This window comes from Mesoplodon bidens (genome assembly GCF_964165515.1).
Source record: "Mesoplodon bidens genome assembly, chromosome: 4".
In the NCBI taxonomy this organism is placed as follows: Eukaryota; Metazoa; Chordata; class Mammalia; order Artiodactyla; family Ziphiidae; genus Mesoplodon; species Mesoplodon bidens.
Window position 1 is genome coordinate 72235043 of NC_138160.1, and position 24323 is coordinate 72259365.

General features: G+C 36.3%; 1 protein-coding gene across 7 annotated transcripts in view; it reads right to left on the reverse strand.

Annotated features, from left to right (window-relative positions):
* The window catches only part of MEF2C (myocyte enhancer factor 2C), a 150024-nt gene that overhangs the window by 73631 nt on the left and 52070 nt on the right, over window positions 1–24323 (reverse strand). For 4 of the 7 annotated variants that reach the window (XM_081231558.1, XM_081231552.1, XM_081231557.1 and 1 more), the window contains exons 2-3: window positions 21896–22091; window positions 3429–3632 (exon numbers count right to left, since the gene is read on the reverse strand). In XM_081231558.1, coding sequence (XP_081087684.1) covers window positions 3429–3632; window positions 21896–21949 — 258 coding nt within the window. In that variant the 5' untranslated portion in view covers window positions 21950–22091. The remainder of the gene's footprint in view (window positions 1–3428; window positions 3633–21895; window positions 22092–24323) is intronic. The other 3 variants (XM_081231556.1, XM_081231553.1, XM_081231554.1) reach the window with 1 other exon arrangement.

The window sequence follows — 24323 nt, forward strand, 5'->3', positions numbered from 1 at the left end:
GGATCTGCCATCTTCAGGTCACCCTGAAGGGCTCAACCCCACGTCTCCTTCCAGAATAGAGCTCAGCATCAACTGTGAGAGCAGGAAGGCAGCTAAGAGAACCAGGAGTGGCGCTAGACAGGTGGAAGAGATGAAGGGGGCAGTTCCTTAATACCATCAGAGCCCCTACTGAATTTCCACAGCCTCACAAGCTAGCATTTTGGATAAATATCTAGTATACTTGTCACAGAGTTAAATAAAATGGACTTTCTTCAAAGGAAGTGCTTTTAATACAATAACTGTTTTTTGGGTTTTTTTCTAACCAATGGATTAAAAATTTAACACATTTACAAAATCTGGCATATTTATATATTGTAGCTAAACAGATATTCAAGCTGCACTGTAATGTAATAATAATAAAAAAAGATCCCAGTTTGTCTATTAAGTCTTTGTAAGTCTTTGTGCCATTGTAACAGTAGTGCTAATTATCAAGCAAAGATATAATAATTACGAAGAGCTTTTTTGCTAAAAGAAGGAATCTTTTTCAACACCCACGTGCTGCACAATTTCCTATGACCTTGTATCACTACTCTGGTACGGCCCAGAAATTTGTATTTCAGTCTGAATGCTGGGAATCATATTATTTCTCTCTCTGCGCCAATCTTTTTTTCTTGTGAGTAAACTGTTTTCAGAAGGTTAAGGGAGAGGGGTAATGGTCCAAATGGGAAATATAAAACTAATGACCCTTCATGAAACATATTATGTTCCTCATTAAACTTACTCAGTTAACTGTATTACATTAAATTAAAATAATAGTATTTAAAAATTTTTTAAATCTTACCCAGGAGTAGTAAACTACCCTAACTTTCAACTTTGTGTTAGATCCACTCTAAGAATGGATTTCTCAAGTCGCTGATGTATCACAAGTTCTTAGCCTCCAACACAATTACGTCTTAGTCTTCTAGAGGTTTTCAAACTTAGTGTGTCTAAGAATTACTTGGGAAACTCGTTAAAAACGCAGCTTCCTACCCAGATCCCCTCTTCTCCACCAAGTATCTCAAGCATACTGATTTCAGTGAAATGCACTTTGGAGAGTACTCTATGTATTTTTATGGTATAAACTTTGTCAAGCTTAGGGGTCCCACTTTACTTCTTTCTCCATCATCTCAGTTATTACTAAAGTGTGGGGAAAGCCGAATGGGTGAAGACTGTGTGATTCACTTAGTTGAGCAGGGCAGTCCCACAGCGTGTTAGACTTATATGTTATTTTCATCCAAAGAATCAAACCATCTCTAGTTTTGGTCTAGGAGCCTCAGAATGTCGTTTTGAGAGATTCATAACTTTTATCTACTGATGTTAAGTGCAGGATAATAGTGGAGTTGCTACTTTACTCTCTTTTGGCTTTTTAAAGAATTACATTGTACAGACTTTCAAATTCACTGCCTTCATTTTTGAGATGAGAAAACTACCCCCTCCCCCGCCCCCCCAGGAGAAGTAGCTCATTTGTCACCCACTAAGACTGTGCAAGGCAAGGGTTCAAGTGCAAGCCCTTTAACTTTCAACCCAATGTTCTTCTCATGACCTTGAAGAAGTCTACCTCAGATACCCATCTGTCCAAGAATATGAAAATCTCTAGAGTATGTGAAGTTTTAAATCTCCTTTAAACCACATAGTATATTCCTGAGCAAAGCCCTCAGAATACAATTTTATAGATTTTTAAACTCTTTAGAAAACAAATTTTAAAAGTCAACAAATTTTCAACTAGTTTAATATGGTTCTACTTCACTTCCCGTCATATTAAGAACTGGAGCAGTTCAAGTCTGATGACAAATTCCAATTCAGATTTTTTTGTTACCCTGCAATGTTTGTTGTAATGATTTTGGTAATGAGGTGGAGTTTTGAGTATAGAGTTGTTTTCTGTTCAGAACTTATGTTAAATGTGTGTGAATGTACACAAGCATGCACATGAAAGCACTCATGAGGTTTGACAACTGACAACTGTCTGTTAATATTTATGTTTATGTATTTTCACACTTATATGTGTACATGAATAAAATACTATCTGAAATACATACTAGGTAAGTTTTATAAATGATCTTAAATTTCAAGATCAAGGCAAGCCCACAATTAAAATTATCAGTCAATGAAAAACTAAATATGTAGTAATGCAAATCTGAAAGTATTTAAAATACACACCACATTAGGTCTACTCATCATCTACTTTTGTTTCTCTGAAATTATCTGCTTGGCCTTACTAGGCAAAAAATAAAAAAAATTTAATTGATCAGCTCAATACTTTTAAAAAACTTCCAAATAAAAGTAAAGAAACGAGAATTAATCTTAGACAATTATAACAGGTAAAGAGAAGATGGATGTGAGAGGCAGATTAGTTTGATCAGGATTAGAACTAGATTTTTTTTAAACCAGTTTAAACAATTTAAGCAATAGCAAGAATAACTTGTATTCTGGCAGATTGATGCTGAATACATACTTTTGAAACATTTATTTTCTCTTAATTCTGGGAAAGCAGTCACAATCTAGGAAACCACAAGGAGATAGATAGGTGAGGAAAATAGACAGATGGGGGGCATTATATCTCTGTATAACGGGGACATATACCTCATTACACCTCTTCCTTTTAGGTTTAGTATTCATTGCTTACAAAGGGTACTTATAAGGCAGTAACATTTAAATAGGATACATGTGAGAAGCATTTAAAATTGTACAGCAATGTTACTTATGCTAACAAATCAAAAATATTTTTTGAGTTTCAACACCATGCTTATTTATTTTTGGCACAATGGGACAATGTTTTAAATCTAACTTTGATAAAATACCAAGTAACATTTAGAAATTCATTTCCATCAGATTTCTGATTCCATGTATATTAACAGTGTTATATTAAATGATATAATTTGGGGGAAAAGATTTCTAGGAGAATAATTGTCTTTACTCCTTCAGCATGAATACATTAGGAAGAATGAATTAGAAAGAAGAGACATAAAATGAAAAAGCTGAGGTGAGCTCATTTTAAAATATTTTTTTTCTTTGCTGGGAAACTAGCATATACTTAAAAGAAATCATGAGAAGTAATCTAAAATGTGGGCGAGCCATCCCCTGGCCACACTTCCCCATTCTGGTGGCCTGACACTGCGGTGGACAGTGACGACTCTTGAAGGATGAGGTTAATAATTTGACACAGGTGCCTGATTTCTAGCAAGGACGAGATTCATGCAGTCCCTATTACCATACCGCTCTAAATTGCATTTTGAGAAAGAGAGAGAGTGGAGTAATAGTTGGGGCCATAAACCTGGGTACACCTGTGGGAATGGCATATGAACATCTTAGGTAGAGGAAGATGTGCTTGTGTTGGGGGGAAGGGAAGGGGGAGGTCTGAACACCCACGGCTCTGCCTGTTTGGGGTTCACCAGGCACGCATGCGCGCTCACCTCCACGATGTCTGAGTTCGTCCGGCTCTCGTGCGGCTCGTTGTACTCGGTGTACTTGAGCAGCACCTTGTCCATGTCCGTGCTGGCATACTGGAACAGCTTGTTGGTACTGTTGAAGATGATCAGCGCGATCTCACAGTCACACAGCACGCTCAGCTCATACGCCTTCTTCATCAACCCAAATTTCCTCTTTGTAAATGTCACCTGGAAAAAAGAAAGCAGACACGTTTTTTTAAAGAGAGAGAGAAAAAAAGCATGCCTTTAAAAACAAAACAGTACTTTTTTCCTTTGTAAAACAACGTGTGTTGTTGTCAGAGCCCTCAGGCACTAACACATTTGGAAAGAAAGCAAATAAATCTAAAACTAATTTCTGCTTAGAATTCGAAAATGTGTGATTTCTAGCTTGCTGCTGAATGTGAAACTGTAAATGCCAGATTTAATGTAGGGCATTTCAATGAAGGTGACCAGAGAACTGTTCATGTTTCTTTGAGCAATTCAAGATTTAAAAGAGTCGATTTCAGCAGCGTTAGCATATTTCTTAATTATAAATTTGGAGCTTATTTTTTGGCCACGTGAAGACTGGACATGACATTATGGGCATAGTATTTTAGATCTATGTTCAAAATTTCTCAAAACTGTTTAGTCTCATGCCATTGAACTGAGAACGCTGAAGGGATCCGACTGTACTTTCAGACAGAGTTGTATTCTGTTTTCTAGAAATCTAGCAGGGAGTTGGGAAGTGCTTTAGCCATAACTCTGTTAGGGTTTTGGTTTCATTCTTCTGTGTATCTTTCTTCCTCTCCCAAGCCAGAAACTGTATTGCCATCCTTGCCTTTCTCTTCTTTTACTCTAATCTATTACCAAGTCCCACAATTCCTTCCCTCAAAATGTTTCTCAGGTTCACACTTTCTTGTCTATTTCCCAGGCATCTCTATCATTCATGTCTTTATCAGCTTCCTGTCCTAGACGATGTCCCTGTCTGAAACCATTCCCTCCTCGATACATCCTAATCTTCAAAACCTCACTCTTGTCACTGCCATTTCCTGATGGGCCGGCTACAACAGCTCTCCTCTCTGGCTTCAAATACTTCTACCTGCCAGTTCAAATATGCATTCTACTATTCCCAGTTTCAGTCTTCTCTTGATTAAACTCCAGTCTGCCCACCGAAAACCATGAACATTCTTAAATATAAGCCTTTATACTTCATGGTCCAGCATTTCCCAGCAGGTCTTTTGTAGAATATTATTTCTACAAAATACTCCTTAAGACAAAAAGTTCAATGGTCCAATATGTTTGGGAAATGAGGCACAGCAGTATATTAAAGGCTGAGGAACTTTTAAAACTTTAACCTGCTTCCCAAACTTATTGCTGACAGAACGTTGATTTCTTTGCTTATTTATTTATTTTGAGGAACACTTACCATCATTCTTCTGAAACAGGTTTTTGAGGCGTCTACCCTGGGAAATGCTGACTGACTTTTAAATAGTCACCTTTGAAAATAATAACTAAATTTTTCCCCTCAACTTCAAATCCAACCCATCTTGCAGAGGTCACCTCAGTTTTATCTACTACCTACTTGGGTGTAACTCCTAAATCTACAGTCCCTCTGCTTATCTTTCTCTTTGTCTCCAGCCACCCCATGGATGTCCTCCACTCATGTGTCTATCGAAAAGTCCTAGGAATCTCAAACCCCCAAAGCCCAAACTCACCTTCACCCTCGAATCTGCTCCCCTTCCTGGGTCCCCCATCTCACCATAAACTCAGTCACCCAAACTAGAGACCGCTGAGTGGACTTGGAATGTCCCCTATCCCACACACCTAAATAAATGTGTTGACAGGAAGTGTGGACTAGCAGACAGAAAAGCTGACTCCCTGGTCTCCTCATTTCCCCACACTTCTGTTAATACTTATTGTTTTACCCATCACGCTTTATTTTTTCTTATAGTACTTATCATATTTTATAACTTGTATAATTTTCTGTGTGATCATTTGTTTGACATCTGTCTGTCTCCTCCACTACGGTGCACATTCCACAAGAGCATGTATGATTTTTATTTTGCCCACTGCTGTATCTCCAGTGCTGAGAACAGCAGACATATGGGCACACGTTAAAAATCTGTAGTATAAAAAATGAAATAGGGAAAACTATTATGTCATTTTTAGAAATATCAAAGTGATGTATGTTATATAAAACTGTGATAGCTTTCCCCACCAAATTTTTATGTAGCAACTCATAAACAGAATTTTAAAAAGATAAATCTATACTTTAATAATGATTATATTCTTTAATCACATCTGCACTGAAGGCAGCATGATAGAAAGGGCAGAACATGGGGTCTGGATTCAGGGGACCCTAGATTTGAATGCTGATCTGCTATTTATTAGTCATGAGAAATTCACTTAACTTCTTCAAATTTGATTTTTCTCCGAGTTTGATTTTTCATCTATAAAATGGAGATAACACCTACTTGTGGGGTTGCTGCAAGGATTACATAAAATAACATATGTACAGTATCAAGCTTTGTGTTTAAAGTAGAAGCTCAATAAATCTTAGTTCCCATCCCTTTCTTAGTTGACTTACAGGAAAAGAACTTACAAAATATACCTGTCTTAGTGCCTCAAAGAGTCCTGACCAAGGCTATTTGAGGATCTATTACAGTCTTCCGATAGAAAGATAAAGCTGAACTATGGAATTCCCACTGATCATTCTTTGGAAAATACAGCATTTAGGTATTTACCAGCCCACATTGGCTAGTCAATATCTACTCAGATATGTTATTTACGTTGCAACTGGGATAATTTTTCTTTGTAATGATTGCCAATGTCTCACCTTCTGTTTTATGTTTATTGATTGTCTTACTAAAGTGCTTCTAATAAAATATAGCTAGTGTTTTATTTCCAGTGTCTCACCTTCTGTTTTATGTTTATTGACTGTCTTACTAACCTGTTCTTATAAAACATAGCCAGTGTTTTATTTTCATATCTGATTATTATACTACTTTAGAAAACTTTTTTTATTCTGGTTCATTCAGGTGAGTCATGATTGGTATAGGAATGAGCTAAATAAAGACTATCTTTTTGGAATGGATAAAAAGTATCATGATTAATTATATAGATTTATATAAAATGTTTTTTAATAATTCTCTTAGATGCAATTTAGTTATGCAAATATACTTGCACATTGGTATTTTGTTTAGTGAAGTAGGCTACAGAGCACGTTCAATGCAGAAGGCACTGACCCAAAATACTTTCATATATCTAAAACCACTTTTAATCAGACTTTCATGACCACAAACTGTAGGTGGAATGTCTCGATACAGTATGGTTTCTGTTGTACTCAAACCTCAGAATTTAGCACGTTACAACACTCACCCTCAAAGTACATTTCAGCACAGAAATATCATTAAAGCCACTATTTGTGTTTACTTTTAGGTACTCCTCAACTTTTGTGTAACCAAATAGGCTGCTGGATAATGCATACTTATTTAATAATACCTGTCAGAAAGTCAGTGCCTATGGCTTCTTTTCATTAAAACTGCAAACTGAAATGACGATGACTATGTTAAAGCATTTAAGAAAATATCTTCAAAACCTACTCTTAATTGCACTAAGTTTAATTCTGTATTATGTTCATATTCTTCATAGCATACTCAAAATGTATTTTATAATGCTTTTTCTCATTGTTCACAGTTAGATAAAATTGTTTTTCAGCATTAAGCTTTCTTAAGAGAACTGGGATATTACCCTTCGTTTAAAATATGCCACTCAATGACAAAGATTGCAATTCAGAGCTTTTACATTTAAATATAATAATGTATTGTAATGACTACATTTTTCATAACTTGACAATTGTTTGTAATGGGGACAAGTCCATTTCTATTTCAATAACATATTTTGAACCTTAGGTGAGATGGAAAACTGTTTTTACAGCAGTACGCAAAGAGATGCTCTTTTCCAGTGTTTACATCAATCAGGGTGCACCAAGAAGAGAATAAAACCAATATTATTTAAGTGGGCACTATAATTTACATTTAGTTTTCAAAATTAAAGAGACTTCATATGTAATATATGTATGGAAAGCAAGATTACTCTGTAAACATTGAGCATTTTATGTTTTTTTTCTTTACCTCTTGAAACAGCCTCAAATGTCATGATGATGTTTTAATTAAGACATTCAGTATTAAGTTCTATATTAACCTCGAGTTTTAAATCCTAGCGTAAGGGCAGGCATCACACATCTCATGCTGACAATTACTCTCGAACTTATTAGGTATGAATCAATAATTGAAATTAGAATTTGAAATTGAGAAAAGGAACATTCATTAAATACAGCTCCATACAATTTATATTCCTTATAAAGAAATAAGGAAAATCTATTTACAGAAACATGAAAGTAATTCAAGCAATTTTTACTGAGCATTTTCTACATGCCAAACATTGTGCCGACCAATACTGACTGAGCCCTCTCCACATCAGACATTGGTGCTGGGTGTTCAGGCTTCTACTACATGTAAATATATATCTTCCTTGTTCATGTCTCATCCTCATGGCTGGAGGAAAAACAGTCATTTAATTCCTTAAAGCTCCAAAGGAATTTCCTTCATTTGAATCAAAATATATTCCTTGGCTAATAATGTTATATTTCCAGTCATGTGTAATGATCTGAATTGTATTTTTATCCAGAGTTGGGTGAATTCAGTTTTTGTTTTCTGACCAATCCTTCTTCTAGACTGAGCAAGAAAAATAATAGTAGATGTTAACCCAATCAAGATGAATATGAAATGAAACCTACCATATTGGTTATTTCTTATCTTGTACTCAGAGAAAGCTGATCATGGCATTACGTCCCTCCCCCTTTCCATCTGGCCGCTGGCAGGCTCCCATGGTGCTGTAAGGCTTCCTTTAAATGTCAACTTCTCCTATGAAGCTTTCATTGTCACATTCAGATAACACTCATTCCTCTCTCGTTGTTATCCTCTAGAGCTTTTTACAAACCTTTATTATGAGACTTATTCTAATATTACAGAGTTGATTGGTTGTTTGAGTCTGCCTCTCCTGCTGGTTTTCTGAGCTCCCTGAAAACCCCACCTCTGGCCTCACAAAGACTGACCAATGGATACTCAATGAACGAAAGGATTACGGAATGGAAATACTCTATTTTAAACCGAATGTCTCAATAAAATTTTCTGCTAAAAGTAGATAATTTTTAAACTTGTCTTTTTGACAATTTATTGTTTTACTTTTCTTGAAGAAAGAAAAAAATAATTCAAAAAGTTCAGAGAAAAGTGGTCTTTATTCCTTGCCCTGATGACTCATCATGAAGGAGAGAAAAGTGTGAAGGTAAAAACTGAATTTTACAATTACAGGATACAGAGGTAAAGGGGGGAGGATCTAAGAATTCAGATAACTGCATTCATTGAGCAAAAATTTACTGGACTTTCTAATGAGATCAGATTTTTAAAGAACATGTATTTGGCAACGTATTTGATGAAATCCTCATCACAATATTATATATTTGAGATTAGCTAGTAGTAATGTAGATGATTTAAATATGAATTAATTAATTGGCGTTAAGTTTAAGGACAGTCTTTTGCAAAGGGCCACAGAGTTCAAGAGTAACTTTCCTGTCCCAGGCACCATTTTTATCAGTGGTGTAGATGAAGATGTAGCCTGTATGCTTATCAGATCCACACACTACACAAATCTGGGTGATAACCCAGTAGATGGTAGAGTCTTTATACATACATAGCTCTCTCTACAGAAAGCTGGGTCACAAACGAAAAAAAACGGAGGTAATATTAAAGTCTTCATTCGTATTAAAAAAGAAAAAAAAAACCCAGGGCTTCCCTGGTGGCGCAGTGGTTCAGAGTCCGCCTGCCAATGCAGGGGACACGGGTTCGTGACCCGGTCCGGGAAGATCCCACATGCCGCGGAACAGCTGGGCCCGTGAGCCATGACCACTGAGCCTGCGCATCCAGAGCCTGCGCATCCGGAGCCTGTGCTCCGCAGCGGGACAGGCCACAACAGTGAGAGGCCCGCATTCCGCAAAAAAACACCCCCCCCCCACCAAAAAAACAGAATTACATAATCTCAGGTTGGAGGAAAACTAACACAATAGCTGTTTTGGGGCAAAGGATCTAAAGTTATAGTGTTCCACAGTGGGAACTAATTATCCTAACGATCTCTTAGTTAGTCAGCACTAACTAATCTTTGGTACTATATTCAGCTCTGAGAATTTTAAGAAGACACTGAGTGACACCGACAAAATTAGAGCATCTATAGGATGGCAAAAAGGTCGATGTAGGGTCTGAGAATAATTTTGCAGGATAAATCATTGAGGGAATCTGGAATGTTTAACCCAGAAAAACAGAGTTAAAAGAGAAATGCCAAACACTTTCCAAGATCTGCAGACTTTGTGGCCACGTGAAGAGGCAGACGAGTTATTCTGTTTTGTTCTATAGAGCAGAGTTAGAAAGCATTGCTGAAAATCATAAAGAGGTTCAAAACAGGGGGAAACCTAGTGATAAGAACTGTCCAAGAGTGGATCTAGTCCCATGAAGTAAGAAGCAGTTCATGCCTGAACATGTTCAAGTAGGGCTGCATATCAAGGAAGGTCTAGAAGGCATTCCTGAATTAAACAGGAAGCTGGACTAGACACCTTTAAAAGGTTTATTCCAGATTTAGATGTTCAGATTCTATGCCTACGTAGCACAGACCTTTGGGTAAAGGGGAAGATTAGAGTGAATGGAATACAGTTTACAACAAGAATCTATTTCTGCAATTTCATTCTGTAGAATGTCTTAGGTTTTGGTTACTCAGTCTCATCAATATGTTACCATAGTCATTCTAATTTTAATATTCTAAGAAATAAAACTGGATCACTTTCTTTTTGTAGTTAGAGGAGATATAAAAGGCTGTAAAGAATTGGGGTAGACAATATTAAATTAGGTATAGTGCTGAAAATGCACAGAAAAACAACTGTCCAGATTGATCAAATAGCAAATTCACATTAAAATATTTTAAAAGAAGCAATATATATGCATCATTACTGGGGCTCTGTACTGTGGAAGCAAAAACATGGGAATTGAAAATCAAGTCTAAGCTCTGCCATGTATGAGCCATGTGTCCTTGGCCTCAGGTAAATTGTTTAACTTACCCATACCCCAGTTTCCTCACCTGTAAAGTGGAGGTAATAACAGGTATCTTACAGAGTTATGATGAGAGTTAAACTAAGGAACACACAAGTGTAAGTGACTTGTTGACTGTGAAACACTATACAAGGTAGGTAGTATTTTTTTTCTGATGCATCAGGCTCAGTCACTTCTTGTTACATACTGTAAAAGATTGCTCTCTCAACTAAACCTCAAGCTGCCCTTCAAAGCCCGGAACATCTCCTGTCTGCTCTTGTAACCTGAAGTCCCAGAACAATACTTGGCTAAATATTCGTTGAATGAATGAATGGATAGATGGATAGAATAATGACTCATTTTTTTTGCAATCAAAACTGAATGGCTAAAAATGAATTTCCATGCATGCTCAAATTATGTTAATAAGAAGTTTGCCCCTGAGAGAGGAAAATTTCACATAGTTATTTTTCTTTTTTGTCACATTAACTTATAGTAAAAATGTACATTTGGTAAAAATGAATAGGAGAAAAACTGGATTGCATCAAATTTTGTGTGGGGGTTTGTTGGTGAAATTGGAGCATATCATATTTTTTATAATTGTTTTTAGATAAGAGTGTTGACTTTATTTGGTGACTTTTTTCTAAGAAGTTTTCAAAGACTTTCTAAGCTATCTTGCTCCATTTGACAGCATCTCTTTTAACTTATTATTGGGCACAGTTTATCATCCCCATTTCTTAGATGATACTGTAAACAAAGGCATGAACTGCCTTATCCACAGTCACAAAACTAGTCGCTGATGAACTAGAAATAGAACCCTCTTCACACAAAGTCCATCTTCCTTTCCATTAGTCAGTGTTCCTTCCCTCTTTTAGACAACTGTGCATTTCAGGGGCTGAAGGTCAGTACAGCATGGACCCCTCCAACCACTCATCAAGCACTGTACAGGTACACTAAGAACTGTCAGCAATTCTGATGAGCACAGCAGGGTAGTGCACAACTTATTAATTAGTATAAGGACAGCTTTCTAGGTTAAAATAAAAAAAATAATACTAATAATACTAAAATTGAGAAGAAGTTGGTTTCTAGGTTCTGACAATAAACCAAAGCTCCTTTTGTGTGGACTCTGCAGCTACCTCTGCCCTCAGACCTCCAGACATTCCCACTAAAGCCAGTGAGAACCACATGCATGCACTAGTGGGCACACACTAGTTCTATATTTATGGATGTTTATTTAAATTTCACAGAATGAGGGGCATTTTGGTTGGTAGCAAATACAAGCCTGTTTACAGCCAGAATAAAAAAAGGTGGGTCTCTGATTTACACACAGTCAATGTAAATAACAAGTTCTAAAACAGAAGACAAGTCCTGTATCATTTCGTACAGGGCACAGAAATTAGTTAGACTACTGTGTAACAGAAAGGGCATTTAATCATGAGTCTCCACACCACACGCAGGCCTCTGTTCACCCTCCCAATCCTGGCTCCATTCATAAAGTCACCTCAGGAGAACTTTCCTACCATATTTTAACGGTAGGAGTCCTTGCACCTTACAGGAAAGAATAAATGAAAGAAAAAGACCTTTGGAAACAGCAGCTATTCACATCTCTGAGAATAACTGAGGCCTAACTCTCTATGACTTCAGATGCATTACTAAGGGAAGCGAGGATACTTTTACCTATGGGTCTCCAATACTTCATCCCACCAATCAGAATTCTTTCAGCCGGATCTTATTGCACTTATCAGTGAGCCTGCTCCGTGAGTGGGGAAACTTTTTACTCGTTTCTTTAAATCGTAAAGTAACATTAGTTTCATAATTTTAGAATGCGTTTGGGACTAATATACCTAGCTAATTGTATTTTCAAAGTTTTGAGGTTTTATCAGGGTGTTTTTCGTCCAAATAGAGTTACGATGAATACAACTGTAATCCTATGGAAATATTTTAGATCCAGCCCTCCTCACCCACAGCCTAAAGAATCTCCCAGTTTCCTCCTAGCAGAGGAAAAGGAGTGACTAATGAGGGACAAGATGGGCAGTTCACGGCTACAATGCGCTCTCTAATCCAGAGCCACTAGGTCTTCCTATGTGTTTAAAGGGTTAGGGATGGAGTCAAGAGTCTGCGACGACAATCTTTAATTGAAAAAAAGGGAAATGCCCTCTTAAATGCTCTTTTTCTTCCCCTGGCTTGTTCCTGACAGTAAGTAATGGTGCAACTGTTCTAAAGTATTCCTCTTCAATTTTATTTTGTTTAATTCAGTCTGTCATTAGAAAGGCTTGCGAGCTTTAGGCTTGATGATTACTCTCGGTGGGAGGAAGTAGTGCCACTGCAGACTTGTGTTCTAGACAAGCGCTCCTTTATACAATGACGGGGCCTGCCACCATAAATGAAAGGCTCTTTAAAGAGCAGTGAGGGACTCTTTCAAGCAGACTGCTACCATGTGCTTGTAACCCTCCAGCATAACTTGCGAGGATGAGACAGCAGTGTGTTCTGCTGCAAAGAGGACTATTGTCCTCGTTAGCCTTCAGCAAACTGAGCCGCATTTCACTGCAGTGCAGTAGGATTTCCGAAGGGTTTCGAGCAGTAGTTCCTAAAATTCTGAACGCGATAGAAGGATTCAAATAGGGGGCTTAGCATGTGGAATTTAGGACTCTACCGACCGCTCACCCTAAGTCAACACCCCAAACCCCAAAATAAGACTTGAAATCTTGTGCATTGCACACTATTTCGAGGAAACATAATAAAACAATGGGTTCGATTACAGTTAAATAATTGAACGCATATTAATAAACCTGAGTGTCTATTAACAAACTCAAAGTCTGGGTTTTAAAACTTGTCATAGCTGATTTCTGATATATTTATGTACATGAGGAAAAGGTAGATGATGAGTTATAATTATTAAATTTAGGATTTAAAACATTTTATTGTGGTCCGTTTTTAAGCCTAAGAATGTTTTGGATTTTAAAAAGAGAAGACTATATATAACACAATATGTTTTAAATTTTTTTATACATGCTGTTGAGGTTTGCTTGGTTTGTTAAGGGGCTGATTTACATTCTAAATCCAGTCTGCAGATGCAGTCATAAAATAAATACTTGTTTCTCTATACCTCATGTACATGAAATATATAATTTGAGTCTGAAAAGAATCAAATAAACCAGATTAATATTTTGGGGGCAAAAACATGTTTACTAGTTTAACAAAGCCAAAATGTACCTAAGGTAAAGGTCAAAGACTACTTCATTCCCTGCTGAGCAAATGCTCAGGAAGCACATTTGTCTATGTTTCCTGTCATAACAGGAAGAGTGTAACTTCTTCCTTTCCACAATGGCTTCAGTTTTACCTCCTAACTCCAATATTTTCTCCCTCAGGGCCTTCCAAATCAATCCTTGCAAGACAGAAGGCAGGAGGCGGTCTCCGTTGTAGTTTCCAAACAGTTACATTTGTTGAAATGTTATTTAAATGTTAGTGATTTCTTAAGCTAAACTGTTCCAACTTAAAATTAAAAATCAAATATCCAAACATATAGAGTGGTTCTCTTATTCCTATTAATGGTCCAACATATTTCAAAAGAAACACAAATACATATTCCATACTATGGAACTTCATTTACTTTAATTTAACTAACAATGTTGTTATTGTTTTATTTCGTTTTGTTTCCAAACAAAGCCATTATTCTTGGTGGGGGCAGGAGTTCCAATTGTTTTCAGTAAGACTATGTTGGGATGTCAACTTTAAAAATACTCTTACTATAATAATTTTCGAAGGAGCTCATTTTAAGTGAATAAATTACAATGTTAAAGGAAGTCTAGACGGCAAACTATATGGCTTTTGAAACAATCAGCAACATGTTCTTTAATCTACAGTTTGGAAGAAACCTCTTGGTTTATGCGGTCTATTTATAATGTTAATATTTTTAGTGTTGGTTTCTCAGTAATACAATGTCATACAAAGTTCGGACATTTGCAAAGCAAAAGGGGATTTGTAGCACATAGAATGGTGTGTGTATGCACTTACAGGTGGAAGGTGCCATTCCGTGTCAACTTGCTATACAAAATGATTGAGACACAATAAATATAAGCATTGGAATATTTCTAAATTACAGTTAATTAAATGGAAATTATGTGAAATACACAAATTAGAACTGAAACAACAAAAAGTCTTGAAGCCCTCAAGTTCAAGGAGGAGCTTCTATCTTAAATCCAGTGACAGAATTCAAGAGGAGATAGCCATGCTTTTCCTTGTGAACATTTTGGCCTCTCTTGGACTTCCTACTAAAGGAAAGCTAATGAATAGTTTGATGGCAGTTGAGACAATACCTTTTTGGCAGTAAAGGAACAGATCTAGCTGTGTAAGTATAAAATGTCCCGCACATGACTGGGATTGACATATATACACTAATATGTATAAAATAGATAACTAATGAGAACCTGCTGCATAGCACAGGGAACTCTACTCAGTACTCTGTGGTGACCTAATTGGGAAGAAAATCCCAAAAAGAGGGGATATATATATATACATATAGCTGATTCACTTCCTTGTACAGCAGAAACTAACATAACATTGTAAAGCAACTATACGCCAATTTTAAAAAAAGTCTCACACAACATGGGATGTACAGAAAGTAGGCTGTGCACTATCTCTATGATTCAACTATAGAGTGGGGAAACCATTTCTGAATTGTTTTCAAATTGACAGGAACAGAAGAGAAAGGGGTGGCTTGATGTCACAGCTGTTATACATCTGAGCACTCTGGCTACCGCTTTCTTTGATTTGGAATCTCGCAAAAATACAGTTTGTCATTTTTCCCTTCTGGCTTTCTTTTTCAGTCTCTCAGCAGTTAATTCCAACTCTCTAAAAAAAATTTTCCCCTTGGTGATTTTAAGATTAACAAAAGAATGATTTAACTTATATGCACGGAGAACCTTTAAGTAGGCATGCACAGCATCAATATACCCTGCAATTCAGTTCTGAGATGCATTAGTGTCCTAAAGTATTACTATGATACACCCTGCTTTTAGTTATTTACTCATTTTATAAAATGAGTTTAATAAAAATTTTAATATGAGTATAGGGGAGGCAGTCAGCTGTAAAGAAATGATATTGAGGGAAAAGGAGTATAATGATCATTGTCATGAGTTATTTGCAGGTTTACTTTGGATTTAGAGATTTAAAAACCCAACACTTTTGCACTGATTGAACTTTTTATTCATTTGATTTAAAGCGAGGTTCCAAATATTCACTGACTAACATGGATAACTATTCTACAGTATTTAAAGCATAACTTCCTCTCAAATAATGTGTATTTGCTTGATATGCATACAAGCAAGTGACAAGTTTGGACGTTCTCTTTGTGGAGATGACAAAACAAAACAGTGTGTCTGGATGACTCTGTTCTTTAACTCATGGTTTAGAATTCATCAAAAAATTATTTTCTTGAAGGAATTTATTTGTATTTCTATATTATCCTCACATTTAAAGACTGAATCTATCTCAACTTCCACAAATTTTATATTAGGTTAGTAAGTTGTAACTCTCAAGTTTAGAACTGTAATTAGCCCTTTTATTTACGGATATTCTGGATACCACCTTGAAGGAATGTTACAGTAAAAATTCCTTTGAAATTTTAGTTAAAATTCTAAGAAGCACGTAAAGTAGAGGAAAACAGGGGAAAGTAAGGAGTAAAATTTGTTTCTTTTTAAAGAAGAGTCATTTGAGAAAATCAAGGCAACTCTTTATTTTTCAGTTTAGTTTAGAAAATATCAGATTTAGTTTAAAAACCTCAGTATGTAGAAACTGTCAGAGGCTGCATCTACACTGAACTATTTCTCCAGTGTTTTTTTTTTTCTGAGCCCATTTAAAATAATTTATAAGTCATGTAAAGAAACTGAGATAGGACATAAGAAAAGGGAAAAAGTTAGAAAATTTAACAGCTATGACTAATCCCCTTTAGTCATAAGGGGATTCTCCTTTTCTATTAACAAGAGAATGCTGCTAATTGTCTTTAATTTGTGCTCCAGTTATTGCACTGATAATTACATGATATTTTGTTTGCTGGCAAAAACTGCTGGTGTGCCAGGTCGCACAGAAGAAAAGAACTTAAGACATTTAATAATCTCCTTTCTTTAACTTACTATATTAGGCCGTAACTGTGTTATTCGGCAAATATTTTTCTCTGGTAGTTATTCAAATATTTAAATGTCTTTTTATAATAAGTCACACAAATAAATTCGGGTTTGCCTCTCCTATCCTTTCAAAGTGGGAAAGCTGAAAATTTTAAATACAAGCACACAAGTAAACAGATTTAGGTTAAGCATGCCTAATTTTCATATATCTTTCTTCTTGATATGACAGATTTCTAAGTATATTCTGTTTGCAAAAAGAGTCATATGAGGACAAAACTCATTTAAAAATATGGCTGTTTCAGAAGCACAGTAACAACTTGTACCATATGAAGGGGGGTAAGATTATTGCCTAATTGATGAAGGTAACTCACAAGTAAGAACAAAAAATGCAGATGGAGAGATTGAAATTGTAGTGTGAGAATAAACTGGAAGCTAGAAGTGATTAAAAATGGTGATAAGTAGTTCAAAATAATTTGGTCAGTAACATACATTTGAAAATAAGTCCCACAAGCATAGAAATTGGGAAACTACTTCTCCCCATCCTTGTCACAAGCTATAAACGTTCTGTGTGATTTTCCTTCCTGTCCACAAGCCATCCTCTGCCATCATCTGGCTCTTGATCTGAAATGGTTCTCTTGCCCCTTGTTAGCTTCCAAAGGCTCCTTTGTGCCCCAGCTCTACTCTGTTCCACTCTTCCATCTCCCTGATACCCTTTTAAGGTAACACCCTATTGAAATGAAGGTTTCAGGTGCCATTCTTTAGTGTGTTACACAGCACAGGTGTTGTTCTGACAGAAATCACATTAACTATAATAGCTAATGGTGAGTCTTAACAGGAATAGCTAACAGGTAAATTTATGGAGCATTTATTATAGGTTAGGTGCCTTACATTCATCCCCCAATTTAATCATCTCAATGACCCAATGAAGTGGGTACTATTTTTTAATCTCCCCTCTACTGATGAGGGAAATGATGAAACTCAGAGGGGTTAAGCCACTTGCTGGAGGGTCACACAGCAAGCAGGTGGCAGAACTAGGGCCAGAACAAGGTTTGTGTGTCTCTAAAAACCATGTTCTTCACCATGGTATTACACTGGATGCAGTATGATGTAACTGGGGAAAGCAATGACATACAACCATGCTCTTAGCCATTATATTATACAGAACGCAGCGTGACACAATTGAGAAAAGCTTGTTTTGTTTTTGAATCTGAAAGATTTGGGCTCAAATCTTGGCCACCTCCTAGTATTAACTATCTGACTTCAAAGCTCTGTGTGATCTGGGCCCTCCCTAGCATCTAAACCTTTTCTCTCATCTCTCTAAAGTTACACACACCGGGCTCAAGCTCCATAGGCTTTCCTTAGACTCCTTAGCAAGCTCTTTACTTTCTCAGAAGCTTCACAAACACTGTTCCCTCTGGAATGTTGTCACCTGCCTAACTTTGAATCATCTTTTAGCTTCCATCTTTCAGCATTTCCTCAGGAAAATCACACAGAACATTTATAGCTTGTGACAAGGATGGGGAGAAGTAGTTTCCCAATTTCCGTGCTTGTGGGACTTATTTTCAAATGTATGTTACTGACCAAATTATTTTGAACTACTTATCACCATTTTTCATCACCTTTCTCCCACCCGCAATCTAAATAAGGCACCTCCTGTTATTCCTTCATAGCATTTGGATAGCTTCATTCACAGCACATGTGAACAGAAGTTTTGTTATATATTTGCATATTTCATGTCTGGTTCATCCCACCAGGCCAGGGGTCCACCAACTATGGCCCATAGGCCAATCCTGCCTGCCCCCTGTTTTGGCCAGTAAAGTTTTATTCAAACACGGACACATTCATTTGTACACACATTGTCCTTTGCTGCTTTCACTAAGAGGGCAGAGACGAGTAGTTGAGACATAGACTGCACGGCTCACAAGGCCAAAAGTATTTGCTATCTGGCCCTTTACAGAAACAGTTGGCTGACTTCTGTGGCAGACAATAAGCTGAATGAGATTCTTCTTGCTTACTGCTGAATACTTCATGTTAGGCACATTGTAAACAAGTGATATTTGTTGATTTAATAAATAAATGAGTTATTCAGCTGTAAATGGAATTACTAAAGATTAAATGGAGTAATATATATGTAGTTCTTGGAATACGTAGCTTCTTTTAAGTTATCTGAAAATTTCCATAAGACAAATTGACAATTCATGATTTTATTTATTTTTACATTCTAGCTTAAGAAATCCACCTCATTTAGCTTAGAGATTGAGAAATAAGTAGTTTTCATAAACTTGGAGGCTCTGGAAAATTAAATAAAAACAACAACTAGCTGTTAATTTTTTTTCCTCCCCTAAACTTTTTTTTTTTTTTTTTTTTTTTTTTTTGGTACGCGGGCCTCTCACTGCTGTGGCCTCTCCCATTGCGGAGCACAGGCTCCGGACGCGGCGCAGGCTCCGGACGCGCAGGCTCAGCGGCCATGGCTCACGGGCCCAGCTGCTCTGCGGCATGTGGGATCCTCCCGGACCGGGGCACGAACCCGTGTCCCTTGCATCGGCAGGCGGACACTCAACCACTGCGCCATCAGGGAAGCCCTCCCCTAAACTATTTTATGTATACAATTGGAGTTTCTGATTTTTAGCTGTTGCTACTGCCATAATGAAAAATAAAGGGCAAAATTCAATTTAAACAGTCAGCCACTCTGTTTTACCATAGTTTTATTTCTCAATGATATACAACTTATCGCATCAGCTCTGTAATATTTCATTTCACACTTTAAGTAAGTATTTCTTATTCTGTAAAAACACACCCTGTTCTCTGTATAGCCAAATAAACACCTGCAATGGCAGGGCAGGCTTTTACTGCTTTTGAGAAAAGATGACAGTGAGCTATCGTGTGAGGTTCTGTTAGGGAGTCTACAACAGGGAAGCTTCAAAAAGGGCAAAGCAGTTAATGTTTATCTTTTCAACAGGTGAACACATACTTTAAAGGGAGCCTAGGTTAGGGGTGTCTCCTCACTTTGTATGACATGCTCTTGCAGATTTGCTGGTGCTGATTATCAGAAGTGACCTACATCTTTTAGGTTCTCTCCCAAATGGCTCTTATGATCACTCTTACAGTAGATGAGAGGCACGCATGACAAATATTTATAAGTAAGATGGCTGTTTAAGATTGTCAATAGCCATGTAAAATAATCACTGAAATATATATATATTTAAACATGGAAGTTTTCAATTTTACCAATTCCATTTAAGAGTATTGAATTAAAGGGCCAACTGAACCTAAAGACGAAGAAAAGACTACACAGATCCTAAATTCTATAGAATAAAACCAAGGAATTCATCTTCAGGATTAAAAAAAGTAAGATTAACTAAACTGAATTTAAGTAAGTTTTCTTCTCTTAAAGTTATCATGACTTCTAACATGGGTGAGAGTAACAGCAATTGTAGACGCAAGTATATTTAAATTACGAAAAAACGTTCAATTGTTAGCTCAAAAGTATAGTGTTAACATTCTCGCATGCCTGTGTGAGTTTTATATTCCTTTATAAAGCATAATGAAAGCTCATGAATTCAACTGCAAAAGCTTTCTTTTGTCCTTGTAAGCAAAAGGAAGATACAATAAATTTCATGAACCCCCAAATCAACTGGCATTATTAATGAAGTGTAGATGCTAATTCATATAAAGTTTTGACTGCACCCCAAATAGGTGCTAGTCCAAACAGTAAGATCTAAATAGTCAGTGGTATATGATGTTCAATATTTCAGTTTTAATTTCAATTTCAACCTATAAATCAATTAAAAAATACTGTGGTTTTATATTGACAGAATTATTGCTTTTTGGCTTGACCCATAGCAATACACAATGTGTAGGAAAACACTGAAGGAATCCATCGTAAATCTTAGCATTGTTCATCCTTTAGCTCAATTTTCAGCCAAAAATAGTTCAAGTCATATGTACCTTAAGTGTAATAATTTAAAGGAGTATAAATCTGAAAATCTAAAAAGTTTCTTTACCTCTTAATGGCATACTGGCTTTGATGGCATAAATAACAACTTCTATTCATTATAATTTACACATGTAGCAATAAAAAGTTTTAAAGCACGAATCAGTTCTAGTCTCACTAGAAGGTCCAAGAAGCTAGAAAGGCACAGTAGGGCAGAAAGAGTGTTGGGGGAAATTACAGTCTGGTGGGGCGTCTCTGAGGCTGTCCTCTTAGCTTTCCCCAGTGTAAATGGGCAACAGCCAAAATGCTCTCCTCCCCCGTGGTCAAGGAATGTCTGTTCTGTAGGTTCCATTATCCATTTGCAATGGTTGGGATCTGGCAGTACATAATAGCTCTCAGGAACCATTATTTGCTACTTAACATTAGGTTAAACATTTGTTATTTAACCATTAACATTTGCTATTTAACCATTATTCAACATTAGGATGCATACAGACCACCCGGCTATTCTTACTTCCCCTAACTGAATCCACTCTCCCCAAGGGTGAAGAAAAATAGAGTCAAATCACAGATATTCATAATATACAAGTCTTCACTGAAGAGAGCATTTGCATGTATAAAGTCTTTAGAATAGATTAATTGTATCATACAGATATCACTGGAGTTCTAGAAAAAAATGATAACATCATGTGCCTTTAGGTTTATAAAATTCAGGCTTTAAAGAAAATGGTATGAGTTAACTGATAGTTCTCGTTTCTATGTTTGAGGAGACTAATATGTCGTGGGGGGTGTCTTCCTTGTTGTCAGCACAATGTTAAACATTTTGGATGTATTTCAAAGTCTCTTTTACTGTGAATAGACTGGAAGCCATTTTGATACAGGATATTTAGTCTATATTATAAACCTCTAAATGGATGACCACAAAAGGCCTCGTTCCCATGAATATAAGAATATCTTTGCTTGATGATGCATGCAGTGGAGCAATATTATGCTTATTAACTCTTAATTATTAAGCTATTCACGTTACGCAAATGCAGTTTCCATTTAAAATTCACGCTGAAGTAAAAAGTGAATAATCATCAATGTGTAAAGTATATTTCTTACAGATAGAGTGATTTTTTCCCCTTTACTATCAGCACTTAAACTGACCACATTTAATTCACTAAAACTTCTCTTCATGGATGTTTATAAGCTCAAAATGTTTTCAGTACACTTAACATATCTGGGGGGAAGTGTAATAAATGGCCCATGTAGATAACAACACACACAGAAGTTTACCCCACTCACCTGTCTGTTACGTTCATCCATAATCCTCGTAATCTGAATCTTTTTTCTCCCCATAGTCCCCGTTTTTCTTCTCTCTCTCGTCCCTGAAATTATGTATTTTTTCCTTCCTTTTCTTTCTCTTTCCTGTTTCCTCCAAACAAATCTCCTTCTTCAGCACTTGCACTGCTCAGTTCCCAAATTCCTGCATTCGTTCCTGCTGAACAAAAAATAAAAATTAAGCACCACTTTAATATTCTAATTTTCTAAAAATAAAACTCTATGGAACTAAACAAATTAAATGAATGAAAATAAGCATCTGTTAAAAGTACATGGTATATCACATGCAGGAGCATATCAAGTAGGAATGGTTTGTTCTTATGATTAAAATAATCTTGTAAGTAATTTAACAAGTCATTTAAATGATGAAAACTATACTTTAAAGCCCAACACTTGAAATCTATCTTTTGCAAAGAGTTTCTTACTATTTTTTTAATGAAACTAGGTGACTATTTTCACCCTTCTGTTATGAAAAATTACCTAAATCAGAGAGTTAATGAACCTTTATGTACCTGTGTATGCTAAGTAGGGCAGCTAATTCATTTCTGAAGGGAAAACAATCTCGTGTTTTGACAGCAGAGGTGATAACGTCCCTCGTTATGCAAATAGGATGGACTATTATGGAAGTGCTATTTGATATATGTAAATGTCAACTAATTTAAATCTAAATCCTTTAATCTTATTTTTAAAAAGTCACTGCTATGAGAACACTGTAAAAATAATGTAGGATATTTAATCTTACATAACAAGCAGCTATCAGCAGTGAAATCTTTTCCTTTTGAAAGCCCTTAAGCTATATCTTGAATACAAGAATCAGAAAAGATGATCATTCATAGAAAAGAAAGAAATGGTGTGAAAATTAGAGTATTATTCCATTTATGACTATATTTCTTATAAGCCATCAGTTCCTTAAATTTAAATATTTTAAAAAGACACATCATATCTCTTTGGGGAGCAAGATACAAAATTATAGAAGCTTGCCACATACTGGATATCTTTAGGCCATGAATTAAAATTAAAGAAGTGATCATCAACAATGTAAGATAAACCCAGAGAATCCAGTGTATTAAAAGTATGTATCTTTCTTTGTTTTAAATTATATCTGAAAATATTTGAATGAAAGTGAATTGCTGTGAAATGTGGAAGTTAACAAAAAGGCATTCCACAGTGGCTTCTTCATTTGCAAGCAATAGCTTCAATTATTCTATCCCATCTTATGTCAAAGAATGCAACTACTTCACACATTGCTCAGAATTTCCCTGTTTACTTTAGTTGGTGTCTGACAACCGACCTGATAAATTCCCACATGTATCATGTAATACTAAGCCATTGTCCTGGCTATTTAATAGATTATTTGGCTCCAATTCAAAGTTATTGGAACAGGAATTGGAACTGTTACACATTTGGTCTGATCACATCGGCTGTCTTTTGACTTCTTTAATTTAATTTCTAAATTCTTTATCACCTTGAGTAAATTTTTAAAATTTAAGTTTTCTGTGATTATCTAATTGCAGAAGCTATTATGATATAATTAGTTCTGGTGGATTAAGTGCTGCTTAAATACTAAGATCATCCATTCTCTTTTGCCCAATGCCTTCTATTAAACTGTAGCTCACTTCTGCCTCTGAGAATATATGTATGTTGAGTAGTATCACGACCACACAGTGCTCATCAAAACTATTACTCCAGCGGTAATTTTAAATGTTGGAAGTAGTTCAGAATTTTAGAGTTATATAAATAACACACATTTGACAAATAGACAGGAAAAAATTAGCTATAAGATATGTGAAAAAAGCACATTAAAATATGAAAAATCCACAAAGCAAACTGCATATTCACTGTTGCCGAACACAGTCCATCTACCTATTTTTAGTGACGGTCTTAAATATCACTCAACTGGACAACTTTCCAGTGTTTCCTATAGTCTTACCTTAGAAGCAAGCAGCAAGATAGAATGTTATTTCCCATGCATGTGCAAGAACCCAAAGAGACAAACAGGCTTCCTCGATCACAGAAAAGCCAACCCATGAATCCACAGCAAATGCATATGGGACAATTTCCTTTCTTTCATTGAGCTGAGGCCGTGGCACTATCGGCTTACAGGACTATGCCTGCCTAAGCGCTTATTCACTTTAAGGTGGAAGGTCAGGGTGAACAGATTAGAGTGTGGAAGAGGCGGGGAAGAAGAAAACTTCTGCGGATCCTGATTTCAAAATACAAATAACCAAACGAATAGAGAGACATCCCTGGAGAAAAGTCTCCTTGGAAAGACAAGAGTTCTTGATGAATCAAACTTAGAAGAGTTCCTCCATCTCACCACCCCTTATTTCACAACTTTGAAACGAGGGACGCGTCTTAAAAAGAGCAAAGCAAGGATTTTCTTTTTTAATTC